We start from the raw sequence: 21,161 nt of genomic DNA, 5'->3' as shown, positions 1-21,161 counted from the left end.
AAAATAAGGCAAACTATTTCCCAGAGGACCTTGCCTCTCCTGGTACTCCCCTAAACCCCTATAAGAGACATTAAACAGGCAACATATGTACAATATAAGGATTGTGATATCATTACCAGTAACTAGACACTAGAACTACTTAAAGTTCCTCTTTATCGGCCTTTCCTTTTACTAGAAAATAAGTTTCATCAGTCATGTCATAATTTCAGTAAGTAGAAAAATATTTGTTTTAAGGTCATATTTTTAACCAAATCTGGAACATTTTTCCCCCCAGAAGTAGCAAAACTTTTAATCTTCTGACTCCTAAGAAAAATGGAGAATTCATTCCACAATGATCTATTTACTTGAGAAAACCAACGTAAATTTTATCAAAACAATCCATTACTGACCATGATGCAGCTTCACAATACAAAATAAATGTGTTAATGGCTAGCAAACCACCCGCATCTCCTCCAGTTTGAACAAAATATTCAACAATTTGTAAACTTTAAGAACAGTTAACTCAATTGAACCTTCTTCTATGAAGTTATTGTCTTTGACTTTTAGGAAGGAGGCTGCTTACTCTTCATAGACATTCTTATCCACTAGGAAAGATATTGCTATTTAAGCCTTGATTTGCAGACTATTCATACCTTATTTCCAAAGCATCATATACCTGACATCCAGAATAAAAAACTCAACAAGTTCCAGGATTTATGCCACCATTAAATTTTTTGCAATATTCCAAACACCAAACCACCAGCCTGAGACCTCATAGACCTAAAATAGAACACATGAAATCAGAAACCAGTTTTTTAAGAGTTAAAAAGATCAGGTTATCTAAGGATCTTCAAATCAGATGACTAGATAATAAAAGGGTTCAACAACCTTTCCAATATATTATCAACAAAGGAGGTTGTCAGAAACTTTCCATGGGACAAATAACTTGCAAGATAAGCAACACCACTCGTTCTGCATAAAACTGGAAAACAAATTAATATCATAAAAATATAGATGAACAAATGATTCCACTAGATGTGTGATTATCTTAAATTACATAATTTATTAAACGAACTCTCATTTTGAATCAAGAACACTAGACAATGGAATGCAGATTGCTGAATACAAATCTTTCCTTGTCAGCCATAGAATTGGCTAAACTAGGGTCAAGTTTCTCTGCTTTACAACCCAGACACTTCCTTTTTTTAATAGGTAATGAAAGAACGTATTAAAAGTGCCTAAAAAGGGCACAACAAAGTACACACTATGTATACAATATGTGCCAAGAAAAGAACAAGGAGAGAGAGAACAAAAAACCGGATACATCTTCAGTATTTATGGTTGAAGAGCAATAAAATAATAACTGGGGAGGAGGGTATTTTAGTTGTCCAGCAAGGGAGAGTTGTAACATAGGGAGGGGGAGGGCTACATTGCATGAACAGTCCTAATTCCTAAATCACTAGAGCCACCATGTTGGAAGCACACAGCACGTGTTTTGAACGGAAACACCAAAGATTCTAGTAGAGTACCTCACAAGTTTCCTTTTACCAACACCAGCAACCCATCAGAGGATGTATTACACTCATATGCCTTTATAGAACTTGTAAGTGAATAACATGGCATTATTAGGGTAATCAATCCTTCCTCAAACATATAAAATAAACTCTTTTATAAATTTGTTCAAGTCTACCATGTTATTGAAATACAGATCCAGTCCCCAAGTACTAAAGTTTTTTAAAATGTAGCATCCAACATGCCCTGGTCCCTGACCTATGTGTTATGATGGCTTGAGTCAGCTCAATAGGGGTGGACAAGTATCCAGGTTTGCCCTCCCTTCAAACACTAGGAGATGGGGACACAAATAATTTGTTAGAAGTTCTCTGAGTTCTCTTCTTCAAGACCTTGAGGTGAGATGAAATGTCCATGTAAGTTGTAACATAGAATATCCTGGATGAAAAAAAAATTATATTCAATTAGTTAGGGAACTTAGGAACATATCAAGAATGCCCCGGAACACACCATCCCACTATTGTTGGACATGCCTAGTGGGTACATTTCTGACAACAGCAGTAGGCATGTCAAAGAAACACCCGATCCATTCTTGGAGCAACTTTGCACTTTTCCAAGGGAGGGGTACTTCACACATGTTGAAGTATCCATTAACATAGGAGCCAAATTGAGATAATCCTGTACTTGTACTGCACCAAATCCCTATAACAGAATAGAAAACTGTGCAAACAAGTACCCATCTCTCATGAGATAGCTAGATAGCCAAGAAGCAATCATGTTTATTTCCTTTTTACTAGGCCAAGAACCCAATCATGTTCACCAAATTACAAGGGAAAGAACCATCACTAAAATTCAAGTCAAGATTACCTGTTGAGGGGGCATGGGGGTGGAGAAAGTACTGCAAACAAAAAAATCTGCAAGCATCCTAGCAAATCTCACACCACAATTTTCAGGGTCAAGAGCACAGGCATAGAACATCACAAACTGCAATAAATAAATCAAGAAAATTTAAGGTGAAGAAATAATCAACCAATATATGTTTAAAGAAGACAGAAAAAATCCATTCCTAATGTCAGGAAACAAACATCCTATTTAGTATCATGAAAATATGAGAGACACCAAAGAAATAGAAAGGAAATGCATAATAGAGGAAGAAGTACCTGAGCAAATTTGACTTGTATGCATTCAGAACAGTTGTCTGAAATGACGGTATAAGAGTTTTAAATACCTAAACCCCAGATTTAAGGAGAATAAAACCAGTCAGATATACGAGGACAACAAAAGAGAACATCAAAGAGATATAACTGTAGGAAGTACCTCAATCAATCGACCACCTCCTTCACAAGATTCAAGATGTTCAAAAGTTAGTACCCTTAAGCTATCTAATTTCCCCCTAAACTCTTTTGACTTAAAGATCCTCTATGAAGCTGAAAAAATGACACTACATTAGTTTTACAATAGCAAGATGAAATAACAATTACAAGCATTTTGAAAGATCACAGAGTAGAGGAAGATTGAAATATAATAACCAAATGACTCCTAAAAACCATATGTTACCATGGGTTTGAGTTCATCAAAAACTGATGCATGATGTAAGTGTTTTTATAGGCAAAGAGAATATATTAAAATGTGCCAGAAATAGCATGCCCTACATACACGTGAGGTAACCAATCAATATTTAACAGAACCTAAAAGGAAAGAACAAACAAAGGACCAAAAGAAAACAGAGGGACCTATAAGTATTAGACTTTTGAGTTTTTCATTCATCTTGGGAATTACTACTGATATGCATTGAAAACACTACTGTGTTACAACCCATCAGCTACAACAGTTCAAACACTTATTTTAAAACAGAACTTAACACCCATACAAGCTCTGAAATTGATATTTCCAACTTTTAACCAAAATGATAAATTGGAGACTTGGAGAAGCTTAAAGGCCGCAAAGCCAAAGGCAACACACACATACACACAATGAAGACTACTAGATTTAAATACAACCTACCAAAACTTCAACAATAACAGCAACTTCGTAGAAAAAACTACAAACTTATTATATAACTTTTTAGATTATGTTGATTGTGTGCTGAATGATAGACTGTAACTATGCTTAGCTGGCCTTAAGTAGTAGGTGTTGTTGAGTTAAGCAGTTTGAGACTTTCTGAAGATGGATGGTGGTACTTAACACCCTAGTACAGTGTAATGGTGAATTAGACTAGCCTGTGATACATAGAGGAAAATCTCAGCAAAAGTTACAGATACAATCACAAAAGGTTTTCTGCCTGTCAGAAAGAAATGAAAACAGATCTGCTCAACCTATCTCCTCTTTGTCTGTGGCCCTTTGGTGGCTTTGTATATGTCATACATGCTTTTGTGCATCTTTTTGTTAGGTGCTTGATGTGCTCCACCTATAACTTGTTTCATCAATTGTTTTCCATATCTCTTGATCCTTTTCCATGACCTAGTAATTTTTCTACATCCTTGTGCCTAGCAAAGGCATTCAACCAGTATTTAATTGTAATAGGCCGAACCAATACCTAACCCAATAAAAGAAATTGAAACACAATAAAATCCAAGCCATGTAGCTGAATGAAATGGCATATCTCTAATAATTGGCCAGTCATCTCACTTTGTTTAATCCACTGATTAGCATATTGAATTTGGATACAGGTTGGTATCAAATCAAATGTCCAATAACAAAAGGATAATGTCTGGTTATTGTTTCTAGAATCCGTAGGATTGGTTCTCAATTAATCAGATTTATATGAAGTCTAATCAATTACGCATCCATGTAACTTACAACCCCACATAAAAAGATACCAAGACATAAAATGATGCAACCAAGTATATCCTTAGAGATAAACTTGCACTTTGTAGAAAATAACAAGTGCTTCATATGGGAGGACTCAAGATCACAGAGACCCAATCAGGGAAATAAGAGTCAGTAATTTAGACTAAACAAATGGCCTTGTCATTATATGAACAAATACTCTTTAATATATGAAAGGATTACAGGAATAAACGAAAGCAAATAAGATGCCATAGCTAAGGAGGAAAGACTTCTTGTTTGAGCTTTGACAAAGGAACAACATGTAAAAAATACTGAAAGTAATGCACAGATCATACTTCACCACCATCATTTTTAACATCATGTGCTGGCTCTTCTATGTCTTCTAGCTCATCTCAAACATCCCTTGGCTGTAGTCATCTTGTAAGATTTCCTCCCATGCAATCTCTACCTACAAGAATCTCAAAAACAAAATACAAAGAAAAATAAGTGCTTTTCAACCATAATTTCACAAGAAAATGTGAAATTACTTACATCCAAGTCTACCAGCCTATCCATCATTGCCACAAGCATCATTTTCCCAACAAGTTCTTGAATTGCACCACTCTCCAACCTTAACATGTTCTCCACATGTAGCACAATCAACTACAAGAAAAAGAATGTATGTCTTCAAATAATGATTTAAAATGACAATAGCATACATTTTTGTATCAGAAAGAAAATGCAAAGTACTCAAGCTTAGTTCATAGGAAAATGTAGTCATGACAAGAGAGCATGCGATTGAACAATCAGCTTCTATAGCAAGAGCTACATACGCACATATTTTGTAACAGATAAAAAATAATCTTACATCTTCTGCAATCTACACTGAGATTTTATTTTCTTCCTTTTGAGAAAAGCATATAGAAAAAATATATTAAAAGACGTCAATTTAAAAGATGTAATCCAAGCATGAAGGAGGTACACATGGGCAGTAAAAGAAAAGAAAAGGCCTCAAGGGGAGAAAGCAAAACCATACCAATTCAAGAAAGTTTTAAGGAATATACAGTAATACTTTCTTTTGAAGAGAATAGATTACTGATTATACCTACAATATTTCCTAATCTCCAATTTCATATTACCAATTCATGCTCCCAGGTCAAGTGAAAATCCCTATTTCTAATAAGCATTAGATAGGCGTCAGTTTTGGAGGGTTCCATGGAAACTACTAGCTTATCACATATGAACAAGTATTACTCACAGGAATAGTGTACCTTAAAAGGTAATACGGCCCACATTTCAATCAGTTCCATAAGACCATTTATTGTATGATATAGACAAAAAAACCTCATGATCCTGAAATACCAGTTATAAAAAAAGAAAGAACATGAAAAAGGTGATGCTAGTTGAAAGGTTACAAAAGGGAGAGAGCAAGCAACTAATAATGCAATCAAACGGACCATTGGTGTAGATTACTTTTTTTAATTGTTAATTTCAAACAAACAAAGCAGTAGTTACATAAATCAGGCCCCCATGGACAGCTTAACTTGTAGATGATCTCACTCCCAAATTAGAGGTCTCGGGTTTGAGTCTTGGCTAACCCAATCTGCAGCTCTAGGGGGAGGGGGCTGTGCAACTGCAGTTTTTCCCGGTCCTGCAAAGCGGGGCTAGCAGGTCTCCACATTATTTAAAAAAATAAAAGCCTTGGCTGCTACATATAAATTATAAATTATTCCAACAGTGCAATGAGGATCATTTACATGGTAAATCATATAAAGATGCTCTTGTTATCAAAATTTTTGTTCAAGCAGTAACAAAGGATGAATTCCATTTTTTATTTTTATTTTTATTTTTATTTTGGATGAGTAAAGCAAGATAATATTATAAACAAGAAACGCCAACAGAGCACCCCAAAGTACACATGAAAGATAAATTCTAAATAATGTATAGAAATTGAACTCACAGGTTCCTCAGTAAACACATTAGGCATTCTCTGGATTACTTTCGGCACTAGTCTTGAGGGGACTAGAGGCACCAGATCAGAAATATCTTCCGATGTTGAATGCACCCGTGAAAGAACTTGGTCTTTTCTTGCAAGACCACGTGACTGCTTCAGTAAATCTAGGAAAGAATAAGGGGGCATAAAGTTGCTGACAAGCACATCCAAGCAACCATCAAGATAATTCCCACTTGAAGCAGCCTGTAATACAATAGAGAGAGAGATAGTCATATAAGATTTCACCAAACTGTTCTAGAATAACCCTTTTAGGTAATGTATAAAACCTACATACCAATGATAAAATTAGTTCAAGCAAAGCATCCATTACATCAGGTCCATAGTTCCAGAGGATCATTCCAAAAACCAACTTAATATTAGGTTTGGAATTGATTGCAGCTCGTTTGAAACAACATAGAACTCAAACTGGGTCACCTAAGCTAAATCAGTTCTAGAGCTTCACCATTGTCTGTGATTGATTGTCATCACCATACACAAGTACACAAGCCACAGTATACAACTATACAAGTTTTTTATCACCTTTGTTAATGAACATTTCATTGTGTTAGCCCAAAATCAAGTTTTGATGATCACAAAACAAAGTTAAGCTACTAGTGATTCAAATCAAGTTAATGTGGAACCTTCACTCGGTTAGAAACTTGAGGAGAGTGGACATAGACGGATTGCTGAACAAAAAAATGAATCAAAATGTCATAAATTGGATCGAAGACATGAGAAAATCTGCATAAACAATCTAAATGACAGATTGCATCCAAATTTCAAGAGAAAAGATGCTTTTGTCTTTCAGAATCTAAAACAAAGCCAAAAGAGTCACTTCTGGCATTAAATAACTGACCAATGTGATTAATATAAATTAAATCAAAGACATAAGAGAATCTGCACCAAAAACAATTGAAACAACTGATCAATCCTGTTTCAAACATTTAAATACACAACTGAAGTTGATGCAACAAGGTCAAGAATGACAATGGGGTGGCTCAATCAGTTAATCTACCCTATTAGATCAGCTTTCAGATTCATGTCTCATTCTCAGGCCAGGTTTGGTTTAGCAACTTCAAAACCAATTCATTTGGCGATGTTTGATTTGCATTCCAGAGAAAAATTGTTAATTATATGGTAGTTCTACATTTGATCAAGTTAATAGAGTAATATACCCCTAATTGAATATTTTCAATCTGAAACCAAAGGAGACTAGCTTGGAATAGAATTTTTTTCAGGTTATTCAGCCACCTCACTGAGGCCAGTCTTATTGTGGATTGTCCGTCTCCACAAAAGGCTCCTAAAGAGAAAGACATAAACTATCTAGCAACATGTCAACAGAGTATTTTCACTTAGTTCTTTCAGCCAATTCCAATATTAAATATTAGGACTTTTAATTTGAATAAGAATTGTTATGATATCTGTTTATGATGTGCAACTAAATAAAAAAGAAGGGATGTTCTATATAATGACTCCAGAGTCAAAATTATAGTAGAACCATTACACAAAAAATAAATTTCATATATTAATAAATGAACTCATACAGGATACAAACTCATTCATAACCTCCAGAACATCATTCCAGGAATGCAATTTATCCGTGAACCAAATAGAATTTACCAAAAATAGAGAAGAAACAAAATCAAACTCTATTCTATAAATTAACAGAAAACAAATTAAGTTCATGGTAAAAGCTAAACTAAGTATAATAATATCACTGATAACCTTTTTTTCCCTTCAATCAATGATGAGATGTATAGCCTTACAACAATTCTTTTAAGAGCTAATGACACAATTGGAGTTGCAACTTCTATACTTTACGAGCCAGGGTCCTCTGCTTTGTTGCATGCTGGACTACCTTTTCCTCTACCGGAAGGCCCTTTTGCCGTCTCACTGCATCTATGAGTTTTCTTGCTGTATTATGCAGAACACTAGAACCATCTCCAAACTCTTCAATCTCCTCTTCTGTTTTTGGTACAAAGAAAGGATCCTCAGGAAGTGCTTCCCAATGGCTAAGTACAAGTAAAGCACTTGAAGCTCCAGAAGTCCATCTCCTCAGTTCATCCGGAAAACCAAAGCTTTCAGAAACTGGCACATAAGCATGTACAGTAAATAGTGAAGAACCTTCCTGCATTTCTTCCTTCAAAACTCGAGCCCGCCTACGAGCAAGCACAGCATACATAGGACCTAGGTATTCAGTTGGAGTGTTCAACTCACAAAAATACATGGCTTCCACAAGCCGGGGTTTCTTCTGTAGCACAGCTGTCCTACAAGCATCCTTCACTGTATTCATCACCTGCCCTGTGAAGATTCCATATTGCTCTAGTGGTTGGTAAGAAGTTTCTAAGTCATCAGACTGTTGTCCCTCCAATGGAGAAATGCGTGCTTCAATAACAAAAGCCAAACCCCACATTGGTTCCTCGCATAAAGGTCCAGCTGCAGTAGCTAGTTGAAATCCAGATATTACACTGCTCTCAAGACTCTCAGCTTCCATGCACAGTGCCGGAGTTACAACTGAAGATGGCTCTGCATCCATACCACCATTACTAGATTCATCCACAAACCCCAATCTCTCAGATACATGGGAGGAGCCCCTGACAAGAACAGGAAATTCAACATCCTCCCCTCTGGAATCTGGGGTGAAGAGGATATTAGGACCAATCTGCCTAGGTCCAAGTGCCCAGATCCTCTTAAGAAACTGTAGCCACATTGCTTTACATTTCTCAGCCCGATCCTTGTCACTTTCTTCAGTCCCACCCAAAATATCACCCTCCACAGCATCCATTATTCGCTTTCTAAGAGCTTCAATTGAATTCTCATCTTCCAGACGACTTGATCTCTGAGTTTCAGAGCTTTTATTGGACTGGCCCAGCTTACCTCCGATGATATCTCGAAGCAAATCAGCACTTTTATCAAGCACCTTAGTCAGTGAAGGTGGAAGCTTCAAAACTTGTACTCGAACACAACATCTTCCATTTGGTGTTTTCCTTTCAATATAATCCAAGCTCCCACTTAACGATTTCAAATTCTCTAGTAGATCACTTACCTCACCTTGGATAGTCTCTTTATAGGGGACAAGTGGTGGAGAGACTTCCAAGCTTACCCTTGCAAATCTATCCTTCAAATCTTTTATGCAACGCTCAAGATGAACTTCTCCCGCAGCAGCAAGCACATGTTCTCCCCTAGCAGAAACAGAGACTTCCACAAATGGGTCTGCCCGGTTAAGAAGCCTCAAGCCTTTCATGAGGGCACCCATATCTGTAGGATCAGAAGGCTCAATTGCCACTCTTAGCGTTGGGGAAACCTGAAACACCAAACTCGAGAAAGGCCAACAGTTTTTTGTGGATGAAAGAGTTGCACTTTTCAATATATGCTGGCCAAGGCCTCGGATTGCCACAATATTCCCTGCCTTCGCTAATGCCACTGGTTTCAACCCCTGACCCATCATGAGGTACAAGGAGTGCAACTCAGCTTCCTGCACATGCTTCTGCATTGCCTCCGGTTTTAATGGATCATATAAAGCTGAAAGCACAAAAACTCTCTGTCCTGCAAAAAGAACCCCACTGAAAACCCTCGCAAATGCAATGAAGCATTCGTCTGATTCACCACTTCCACCTTCATCAGTAGAATTGTTTAAAATATCCCCATTTGGACCCCTCTGTGGGAGCATTTTAATGGGTACTGCAAACATTTTTGACACGAAAGCAACACATGGTGCTTCAGGGCTGAAATCACAAGCCTCCACCGATTTTCTCACAAGCTCCGCTTCTGCAAGCACATTAGAGCTAGGCCCATCATCTGAAACCTCTCTCTTGGGAAGCAAACGTGAGATACGAAAAGATTGAGCTCTCATTGGATCCGGAATACACTTAACCACCATTGACAAGATTGCATCCGACAAGGGAAGCCATCGACTCAACACAGCTAGAAGCACAACTTTTGGATCCTTATGCTGAAGTTCCCGCGCTGACACATTCAAGTTAAAGGACTTAATCACCTTCTGCAGCATACTCTTATCTCCATCAGGCTCCAAAGCTGCCTGGTACACTTGCCACAGTGGCTCGAGCACAAACTGCACGAACATAGGCCTCGCCTTACTACCTCCACCCATTCCCTTTTTCCCCACAATCATCTTAGTCTTTTGGTTATAATACTTGGGCCCCCACAACGCCTTCTGCAATGCAGCCGCACTCGCCCCGAGCTTTGAGACATAGAACTCCGCAAACTCATTTATCCTAAAACCCCACCCGTCCAAAGCGCACACAAACGCCACATTCCCCTTCTGAGGTTGGAAAGTATCCTCTTCATCGTCCTCCACAAGCTCCAAATTCTCCAAATTCTCACCCGCCGGTCCTGCAAGCAATAAATCAACATCCGACAAGTACTTCTGTGACTTAAACGCGCTCATAATCCCATTAACTTCATGAACAATCCTGACCAGTTTAGAATACGCCTCTAAAGGACTCAATTTTAACTCACTAATCAATCTATCAATCTTATTAAGGACAAGACAGGGTGAGAGCCGCTCGGTCCAGGCCTGGCGGAGCACGGCGTGGGTCTGGATGTGAACGCCCTCCACGGCGTCCACCAGCACCAGAGCGCCGTCGCTGAGCCGCGCTGCCGTGGAAACCTCGCTGCAGAAATCCATGTGACCCGGAGAGTCGATCAAGTTGATGTGGTAGATATCGTTGAAACGCAGAGTTACCGAGGAGCTCTTCATGGTGATGGCCCGCCGCTGTTCCTCGTCGAGGTAGTCCATGAATCTGAGACGCCCGGCCTGCTTCGGATGGACCAAGCCATCTGCGGCCGCCGCGATGAGGTGGTCGGCCAGGGTGGTTTTGCCGTGATCGACATGAGCCAGTATGCATATGTTTCGGATGTTGGGGCACTCTATATCAGCCATGGAAGTAGGATTTTGGTAGGGTTTATTGGGTTTGATGGCGGTTGAACTGGGGCTTGTATCTTCTTCTTCCAAAATCTCCACCAGCCCCATCAGCCCTAGCTAGCGACGGTGATCCGAGAGGTGTGCACTCCAACCAGCTCTCCAAGATTAGGACTGCTTCTTGGGCCGACCCGGCCCACTTCCTTGCACGAAGAGGTGTGATGTTTTGGTCCGACCCGCCCCACACCCTAGCCCAAAACCGGGTTGATCGGTTAAAGTCTTAGGCTATGTTTGGTTCCGAAAGGAAAATAAATGCAGAGGAATTAGTTGGGAAAAAAATATAAAGAAAAATATTAAGGAAAATATCATAATATTTTCCCTGATATTTTCCTTAAAAAATAACGAGGAAAATAAGAGGGAATGAGAAGGGAAAAGGGGGAAAATTTTATCGGGCTATTATGTCTTCACCGAGCATCTCCTCCCTCTCCCCCACCTCCCTGGCCTTCAGCTCCGCCTTGGACCGCTCCAGCTCCACCACCTTGGCCCTCAGGCAGGCGATTTCCTCAACGGCATGGCAACTTGGGTCAGCACCAGCGTGGCATCAGCCTTCTTCGCGTCTCTGGAGCGTTGCTCCTGCATCAATCTGTCCACGACCGACATGGACGACGACGACAATGGGGAGGAGGCCAAGGACCGGCCTTTGATGCTCACCAGTGAGTCCCCAAAAAGCGACGTCGTCAATAGTAGTTGTCGATCCTGACGTCTCCGAACAACTCCATCTCATGCTTCACCTTTTTTGCCGCTAGCACCGGAGGGGGAGCCGGCGAATAGGATGACTCCATCGTGGCCGCCATTGACGATGACTATGACTATGACGATGACAATGGTGATGGATTTTCGCCGCCTTTGGAATTTGGAGCTTAGCGATGAAAATGATTTTAGGGTTATTTGACTAAAAGGGATATAAAAGTGAAAACACTAATTTGATTTTGAAAACATTTAATATAATTTCTTTTTTGAAACATGAAATTTCCTTTTTGTTTTGTTTTTTTTTTTTTTGGAAAAAGGAAATACCTATCAATAATTTTTTTTAATAAAATTAAACAAATTTTAAAAATAAATTATGTGTATAATTTTTAATACGTTAGAATTATTTTTCTAAATATAAGAATTATTCTATCCTTTTAATTAAATATTTCATGATTTTATAAATCAAGAATTATAATTAAATCTGAATTTTATTATTAAAAAAATGTAAAATATAAAAAAAATAAAAATAAAATGTAGGTATAAAGTTATGCCACAATTATGGATTATTGACACTATTTGGACGATAAAGTCATGTTTGAATTCAATATGTGAAAGTGACTATTCATATTACAGAATAAAGTTGAAGAATCATAACTTAGCTATAAAAAAATAAATGGTCAAACATATTTGGCGAAAGAGAATAAAAGGTAAGATGTCTGTTTGATTTATCAAATATTATAAAATTTATATATTTTCATGTTTTTCAATTTCTCAATATGATAAGGTTATGTTTGGTTCTTAAAAATGATTATATATATATATTATCATATTTGAATTTTTTATTAAAAAAAATAAGATTGAAACATGGTGCAAAAATAATTTATTTATTTTAAATTTAAATTTTATTTTTCTTCATATTTGATTTTTATAAAACCAACCAAATCCTAACATACAAGGCAGGACTCAAAAGCCAAATTTAATTTGAATTGGGTTTCTCCATCTGTTGAGAATTAGGTTTGTTCATTAGCAATTGCTTAATTGGTAAATGGGTGTGTTCTTGATTACAACTATAATTGAAAAAAGGGTTGTTATTGCTTGATTTTCAAGACTTTGAATTGATTTTTTAGGGTTTGGATTATAACTGTTTCAATCTATGGTGTTGGCTTTGGAGTCCTCCTTTCGGCGGGACTTGAGTTGGTAGAGCTCTTGCTCAGCTTGGAGCAGCTTGAGATGGAGGGTTGAGAGCTGGGAGATTGAGGAGGAGGATGGGAGGAGGGCCAAGAAGAGGGAGAAACCAAGGCCAAGGTAGGAGGAGAGCAGCTTCCCATGTGGGTGTAGACCCATTGATGATTCTAACTCTGATGCCCTTACTTTTTCTTCCACCTTCTCCTCCATCACCATTGCTAAGTGGAGCTCTGTATTATTCCTTAGACCATGTGATGCCAACAACTTTTGTATTTAATATTTATTAGTTTGATACCATTTGGTGATGAGAAAATTAGTGAAGTCTTTGTTTTTCCTATTCTTTAAAAATAGAAATTCATTAATGACATTTATATATTAATGCCACATTGAGGGCATAATAGATGTATATTCCTTTAACAAGGTGTGTAGAGGTCCTATAAAAAGTGTATAAATGCAGTGTTAATTTATAGTACAAGAACATAAATACAATGTTAATTTATTGAAAATTTAGTTTCTTGTGTATGATTTTCAGGATTATTGAATTTGGTTTATCTAAATATTGATTTTCACTTAAATTTCTATGAGTAAGGAGCAATGTTTTGAGTTAGGATGTATGTTGATTATATGTTTTTGCAATAGTTTTGTAAAACTGCTTTTTAGAAAATAAGAGCACAAAATTTATTTTATTATTTAATAAATTGATAACTATCTAAGACAAATTATTGATTTTGTTTTTCTTCCATTTTTCATTGACTTTTTTTGTGGTTAACCAAACAAAAGAAAATGAATTTTTTTTTTTTTTCCCTTAAATTTTCCATGGATAACCAAACAAGAGAAAAAATTTATATTCATTTCCTTAGCTTTTTCTTTCCTTCCACTTTTCCTCCAAATTTTCTTTCTCTTGCATTTTCTGGGAATCAAACATAGCCTTTTAAGGAATTTTATACCAAAATGTTTTTCACTGTAGACTGTTCTTTTTGTGAAGCTTAATGGATTGCATTCCTGTACATTTGAAGATGGCAACTAGCAGTGCTGGGAAAATAACATATAATTTAACACGCAACAAAATCTTGAAGCAAATACAAGAACAAATTAATGATAATATCAATTTATATGTGAAAAACAGGCACTGATTGACCTTCATCCGCGGAGTGTACATCATTCCTGCTAAAGTCCAATTCTTCATCAGAATCAATCACATCCTCGTAGTCATAGTAGGGATTTACCTGCATTGGATGATGTTGAGTAATGTTAAGGACACATGTCTATACAAATATATATAAGATATAGGGATTTACCTGCATTGGATGATGTTGAGTAATGTTAAGTACACATATCTATACAAATATATATATATATATATATATATAGATATATATATATATATCCTATTATTCCAATAACAGACCCTTCACAAGTGAACCCATGGATGGGAAAACCTTTAAATATAGTGTCATCCCAAATGGATGATTGACTAGTTTGCCAACTTGACAATCCTCAGAAAACTATGACAATTCAATTGAATGCTGAAACATCTAGCCCTGTTCTTTAATATTTTTCCCATTCCAAGCCATATCATTGTGAATCCTGATCTATGGATGAGCAGGATCTATACCTTAGGCCTTGGAGTAATCGCTTCAAAAGTATGAAACACAGGATTATCAAAATCAGGGGGTTCTAGGACAATATAGGCCCCTTTATTTTGGTATCTCTCCTCAGTTGCCTGCACAACAGAAAGAACAATTATTGGAACAGATTATAGATGGGGTAACAAATGATATTAATCTCTTCTTGTTCTTTCAGCTATCAACAGATGCTAGATTGGTTCAAATAATATGCACAAAAGACAACCCTTGATTGTGGACTAGGACTTTTGATTTTAATGCTTATCATCATGATTGGGGGGGGGGGGGGGGGGGGGGGGGGGGGGGGGATGAATTAAAACCTATAAAACATTTAACCAATGGCATTTTGAGATGTAATTTGTCCTTAAGAGTGGCATGTGCTAGGTGGTATCATTTAAAGCAAAATTGATAATGTTGCCCCAAAAATGAAAATTAAGAACATGGTCGAGTGCAGTCAACTCATGGAACTCAACAATTTAACCTCAGGCATATTGGGAGTGTTAAAAGCAATAAAATTTAGAATTTTTTCCCTTCCAAAAGCCCAGGAAAGAGAATGTTGAAGAAAATTAAAGAATATTTAAGCTGCTATTGTTTCCAAAGACATTTATATAAAAGCAAGAACTATTAAATATAGGAACAAGGAAACTCTGAGTTGCACGAGGAAGAACAGACCTGAAATTGTGGGTAGTCTGGAGCACTAAACAGAGTAATTAACTTTCCTGACTCTACAACATGATCTATAGTGTACCCTTCCTTCATTCCTGCAAGACCAGGTCGCTTTTCCCTTGCATCAGGCCCTTCATGTGATCTAATAATCAACTGAAATAACAATGATGGGTAACAAATCTAATGTCAGCGCTGGAGCTCTTTACTATAAACACAGAATTTATCAGTCAGACGATCAATTTCCAACTCATAAAATACAAACAAGTGAAACAAAGGGAACGGTTATGGAGTTATGACAAAAATATTATATCTTTAGTCAAAAATTTACTATACATGACACAATACATTTTTTATGAAAATTTGATAAGTATCACAATATAATACGTAATATAATGATACAACAGTGCAATGATACAATAATACATACACCTTCAACTGTTTTTCTTTACTTCAAAGAAAAATTAAATTCATTTTCTTTTTCTTTTTTTGTTAAAAAAATTATTATATTCATTGTTTAGAATGTACAAAAAGGTTAGAAATTGATGGGAGAAAAAGAAAAATAATCCTATATGAAAAGCTATATTTTTATTATCAAAGGTTATAGTGGAAGTTACATAAATTTATCCTTACAATGAGTATTAGAGAATTTTTACTTGAATGTTGACATTGAAAAAGATAGTGATTGATGAATAAAAAATTTTACTTAATATATTAGGTTTTTTATCTTTATTTTTTTCAATGGGGAAGGAATGATGATGAACATAAAAAGTTAGAACATTAGAAATGACACATAGAATCATAAATATCAATAATGCATATAAGTACATATGCTTAGTTAGAATTTGAAACTAAAAATAAAATCTAGAAATTTAAAATGATTATTTTTTTGTGGATTTTGTGAGGAACCCATGCATTAAGCTCATATTTTATTGAATTAAACTTTAGCATTCAATGCTTTCATACATGTGCATTCAATGTTCTCATATAGTTTAAGACTTTAAATCCTACTATCTATAATGAAATTGGTTATAGGTTAACTTATACTTTATTCTTTCAATATATATGCACATGTATGCATATTTTTTCTATTTATTTTTCACTATACACAATATGGAAAATTAGAAAAACAAAATGCAATAAGTTTTACTAGTTAACAACTATGATTATATCTAGGTAGCTGTTATATTTTGTTCTAGAAAAAGCCAGGCTACCAAGTTGTAAAGCAAGAAACTTAGACAAAGTGAAAAGAGAATTTTGATTGCTTTTCAGTTAATAAACTATGTGGGAAAGTTGGAGAAGAACCTAGAGGATGGTGCTCTCTTACAAGGAGGAAAGGAGGGACATGGTGTTGGCTTGGGGATGATGGTATAAGAGGAGGTTGGGAAGCCTTTAAAGGTAGAACAAGTTTTTTGGTTGGCAATGGAAGAAGAACACAATTTTGGCATGATGTCTAATGTGGGGATGCTCCTTTGAAGCACTCTTTTTCCTCTCTTTTCTCTTTTGCTTCTAATAAAGAGGTTTGATTGGTGAATGCTTGCAAGGTCGTTAACGGGTAGGTTGTGTGGAACCTAAGTTTCACAAGATGATTTCAAGATTAGGAGCTACATAGCATTAAGGAATTACTCAAGAGGCTTAAAGTGCTTGGGAAGTGCAGTGAGGATGAAGATAAGCTTATTTGGAAGGCTAGCAAGAGTGGAGACTTCTCAATGAAATCTTTCTACTCTTCCTTATAGCTTCCTTATAGTTGGACAGAGGAGCATCTTTTCCCTCTTAAAAGTGGGTTTTTTTTGGGGGGGGAGGGCTTGGGAAGCCGTTTAGGAAGGGTTCCTAACCTTAGATCAGCTTAAGAGAAAAGGTTTGAGTGTTGGCTAACCATTGCTATTTATGTATGAGTCCAAAATAATAAACTAATCGTGCACTAATCCATTGTGGAAAGGCAAGAGGTCTTTGGCATTTGTTGTTTTCTCTTTTTAGCTATCCTTTGATCCTCCCTTTTAATAGTAAAAGAATTGCTAAAAGGATGGCATGAGAATTTTATTAGCAAAAATAGACAAAAGATTTTGAGGACAACCTCTCCTAACTTGTTTTGGATTCTCTAGTAAGGGAGGAATCGAAGATACTTTGATGGAATTCAATGATCAAATCAAGTACTAAAGGGCTCTCTTATTTGTAACCTTTTCCAATGGACCCACCAACATATTCAAGATGTCATGTTTCCTTGTTAGATTTTATTGATTAATTGAGTGTTAATTAGAAAGAGAGTGTTTTGTGTGCTTGTTCTAGGTGTTTCTGTTTTTTGTTTTGGCATCTTTTGTATACCTATTGAGTACTTGGGGTGCACCCCCTGCACTTTGATTGGAGTTTTTTTTTTTTTTCTTTTATGAGAAACAACAATATAATATATTAAGGTAAGTAAGAATAAGTACAATAGAAGGATGAGGAATCCTCCAAAAAAAACTATACAAAAAGTATCTTTGATTGGAGTCTTTTATATATTCTTGTTTGCCTATTAAAAAAAAAGGATTGTCACGAGGTAAGACACATGCCACATGTTCTAGGGCTCGTTGAGAAAATACTGAATACAATTAACAAAAAAGGGTGCAATGATTGGTACCTCTTGAAGGCAATAAGCATGTGATTGAGTGGTATATATAACCAGGTAGCAAATTTTGATCACCCCATACTCTTGGTTTTTGTTTGACCCCAAAGGTTAGACTATGAGGTCATGGTTCAAAGGAAGTCGAGAATAACAAGCATCTACTTGTATCTCATCTAACATAAGATTCCATTTTCTGCACTAAAATCTCACATCCTAGTTGAGTGATTTCATCCAACCCAAAAAACAAGGTTTTGACTTTCTTTTTTCCCTTTTTTGTTTTAGTGTTTAGGCTCAAAAACGGGGAAACAGCCATCAGCTCATTAGGTTAATCGATTGCTCATCCTCAATTCAATTTTTAGCCACCTAATAAGCATTACAAGGAAAATATATTTAAATTTTATGGTCATTACTGTGGTTCAATTCCTGTCCTTAAAACAGAATAGATAACTATGTCCATGGTTTTGTAAGCAAGCATTTAACATAGACATATTGCTACACAAGTAGGAAGTAGCAATTTAAATATCAATTTAAAGGACAGAGGATCTTGAACTAGAAGAAAACCATAGAGATATGTTTTTTAATATTTAAATTAATAACAGGAAACTCAACTAAATATTCAATTTGCCATTCATTGTTCCCATTTTTGTATATGGACTATACACATTTACAGAGAATATGGTTAGTGAACAAGACTGTAAGAAGCTAAAATCATAAATCACTAATTAATTAGTTAACATATACAGACAGAAGAATAGGCATTATCTTGAATTTAAGGATCCCCATTTCACCCAAACTGAATTCTGTGGGGAATTTGCAACACTAAAATATACAAAAAGCACAGTAAGAGGTTGTAAAATACTAGTCCAGATCAATCCCAACAATATAAATATATTAGTTTTAAATAGAAAGTTTGCTTAAGATGTCACCTTTAGATGGAGCTTCTTCAAGAAATCCTCTGTGCAATCAGGACCCCACAATAGACCAATGCCTCTTTCTTTATTTGGAGAGAGACCAGGGCTCATTGATGGATCTGACCACAGCACATCACCAGGAATCAGGTTTAAACCCTCCCAAGGAGGATCAAGAACCGATCTCCTAGCTTTTGATAATTCCTCCAAAGAACCAAGAGAAAGTGACTTCATTTCAGGGTTAAAACTTATTCTCCGATTTTTCTTTCCTTTGGATCTCTTAGGCAAGTTAACAGCTACACTACGGAAAAGCCCTCCATGAGCAGTATAAACACGTTCAGCTATAATAGAGGCCAAAGGAAGTCCTTCAAAGCATCCTAAACATTTGCGGTAGACATGCTTCCCTTTATCACCATATTTGGTCATTACTTCTTTCTCAAAACCATATACAGACGTGCAATATTTAGATTCATGATTTCCCCGGAGGAGAAACACTCTATCTGGCATAAAAACCTGGCAAGAAACATCATTTAAACAGAATATTACAAACTACTAAACCTTATATTTGGAACATAAAACAAACATGACCATTAGACATTAATATATGTAATCTAGATCAAAAAACCTGAAACATGGACTATGGTCATTACAACTTGCAAGAAAATAGAAACTTGTTTGGTAACATAATTAAGTACAGAAAGTTTAAAAATATAAATGTTGTTAGCAATTTAGAGTGCATTTGGTAGTTATGCTAGGAGGCGTTCCTAGTCTTTTTTATGCTTGAAAGATAAAAAATTTTAAGTGTTAAAAAGATTAGAACAACTTTCTAAAATCACTCCCAAACGCACTCTTAGTGCATTTGGCAACTCATAGTCTGCCTTATTCTGGCGCTCAGTAAAGGTAATGTGGAAAAATATAGCACTGGGAAGTGGGAACAAAGGGAATTGAGAATTTTGGACAAAGACAGAATAAAAGACTAGCAACGCAATATTTGATCGTTAGATATCATTTCTTTCTTCACAGTTTCTTCATTCCTTTGGTTGATTAAACTTGATTAAGAAATTGTCATTTGAAATTGAAACTAATAGACCGCATTGCCTTAAAGGTTTACAAAATCTTAACAGGTTCATCAGCTTTGATTCGAAATGAATGAATATTGAGGATTGTTGTAAGGGAGTCCGTGTTCTGCATTCAATAACGTTTCATGAAAGAAGGAAATCATTCAAGCCATGGATATACAAATGAAAAAAAAAAAAGTTTTTTTTTTTTCAAAGGATGAACAAAAGAGATAGAAATACCTTCCAAGCGAGCAGGAGAAGAAAGGTCTCAAGGCCCCAGGCGCCTCTATCGACATAATCTCCGTTAAAGACGTAGAAGCGGTTTTGGGAAGGGAAGCCAGAGTCCCGGAGGAGAAAGATTACATCGTGAAGCTGGCCATGGACGTCGCCGACGACTACAACGGTGGAATCGAGGGGGGAGGGGTCAATCCTAACACAGTTTGCTTCTTTGTGGAGAATCTTGGAAGCAGTGAGCACCAGACTATCGAAGACGGCAACAGGCATAAGGGAAGGGAAATCGGTGGGAGGAAGATTCCCGGAACACCATTCGAAGGCGGTCATGAGATGATCCACCCATTCTAGGGTTAGACTCCCGTTCGTCGGCCATGTCACTGCCTCCGGGATCTCCGCATCAGACATTAACCTAATTGTGATAAAAAAATAAAATAAAACCCTAATCACCCAAGGCACCAAGTGGCAGCTGGGTAGATCAGAAATGGAGCCCACAGCAGTGGAGAGGAAAGGGAGGAAGAGGAGGAGGAGGTTGGGCGACAAGGCGAGGCAATTGGCCAATGTCTACGGACACATCAAATCCAGCCGCACCAACTTCTTATTCGACCACCGAACTTCACTCCTTTCACCCTATTCTATTCCTGGAAGTTTTCTCAAATGCTGACAAAATGTTATCACTTCTCACACTCACAGGCTCACAGGCTCACAGAGTCACGGTCACACCTTTTATTTCCATTCTATTCTATAGTTAAAACTTAAAAATAAAATAAAACACCTTCTTTTGTTTTCAACTCAAATCACGGCACCTAATCATTTGTTCTCTCATGCCTTTTCTAACTCAAATCACGCCACCTAATGACTCGTTGTTTTCCAAAGTGAATTTGCCAAAACTTTCTCTGAATTTGAAATTGCTCTGTTTTCTTCCTAATGGAAAACAGCAAACCACCCACTAGTGCTTTAAGCAAAAAGTTAAGCCCCCCCTCTATTGGGAAATGTAAAATTTAAAA

At 36.7% G+C, this 21,161-nt stretch overlaps 3 protein-coding genes across 3 annotated transcripts; all 3 read right to left on the bottom strand.

The window, feature by feature from the left end:
- Nucleotides 1-324: 324 nt before the first annotated feature.
- LOC100248167 (uncharacterized) lies at nucleotides 325-6,806 on the bottom strand. Its single transcript, XM_059736611.1, is given in 14 exon segments — nucleotides 325-759; nucleotides 868-951; nucleotides 2,033-2,190; nucleotides 2,356-2,472; nucleotides 2,606-2,716; nucleotides 2,806-2,907; nucleotides 4,614-4,664; nucleotides 4,667-4,726; nucleotides 4,810-4,920; nucleotides 5,529-5,723; nucleotides 5,828-5,908; nucleotides 6,218-6,454; nucleotides 6,546-6,649; nucleotides 6,791-6,806. Coding segments are annotated over 14 exon segments (1,482 nt in total). The 3' UTR covers nucleotides 325-704.
- A 944-nt stretch (nucleotides 6,807-7,750) lies between these two features.
- LOC132252530 (uncharacterized LOC116803646) lies at nucleotides 7,751-11,441 on the bottom strand. Its single transcript, XM_059736552.1, has one exon. The coding sequence runs from the start codon at nucleotides 11,241-11,243 to the stop codon at nucleotides 8,061-8,063; it is 3,183 nt and encodes a 1,060-aa protein (XP_059592535.1). The 5' UTR covers nucleotides 11,244-11,441; the 3' UTR covers nucleotides 7,751-8,060.
- Nucleotides 11,442-14,041: 2,600 nt separating this feature from the next.
- LOC100251768 (serine/threonine-protein phosphatase 7) lies at nucleotides 14,042-21,000 on the bottom strand. Its single transcript, XM_002263704.4, has 5 exons — nucleotides 20,164-21,000; nucleotides 18,884-19,378; nucleotides 15,365-15,511; nucleotides 14,683-14,790; nucleotides 14,042-14,293 (listed from the first exon to the last, which is right to left on the bottom strand). The coding sequence occupies exons 1-5, from the start codon at nucleotides 20,560-20,562 to the stop codon at nucleotides 14,177-14,179; spliced, it is 1,266 nt and encodes a 421-aa protein (XP_002263740.1). The 5' UTR covers nucleotides 20,563-21,000; the 3' UTR covers nucleotides 14,042-14,176.
- Between the last annotated feature and the right edge of the window lie 161 nt (nucleotides 21,001-21,161).

Source organism: Vitis vinifera, chromosome 4 (genome assembly GCF_030704535.1).
Source record: "Vitis vinifera cultivar Pinot Noir 40024 chromosome 4, ASM3070453v1".
Taxonomy (NCBI): Eukaryota; Viridiplantae; Streptophyta; class Magnoliopsida; order Vitales; family Vitaceae; genus Vitis; species Vitis vinifera.
This window is presented reverse-complemented; position numbering and strand designations above follow the sequence as displayed.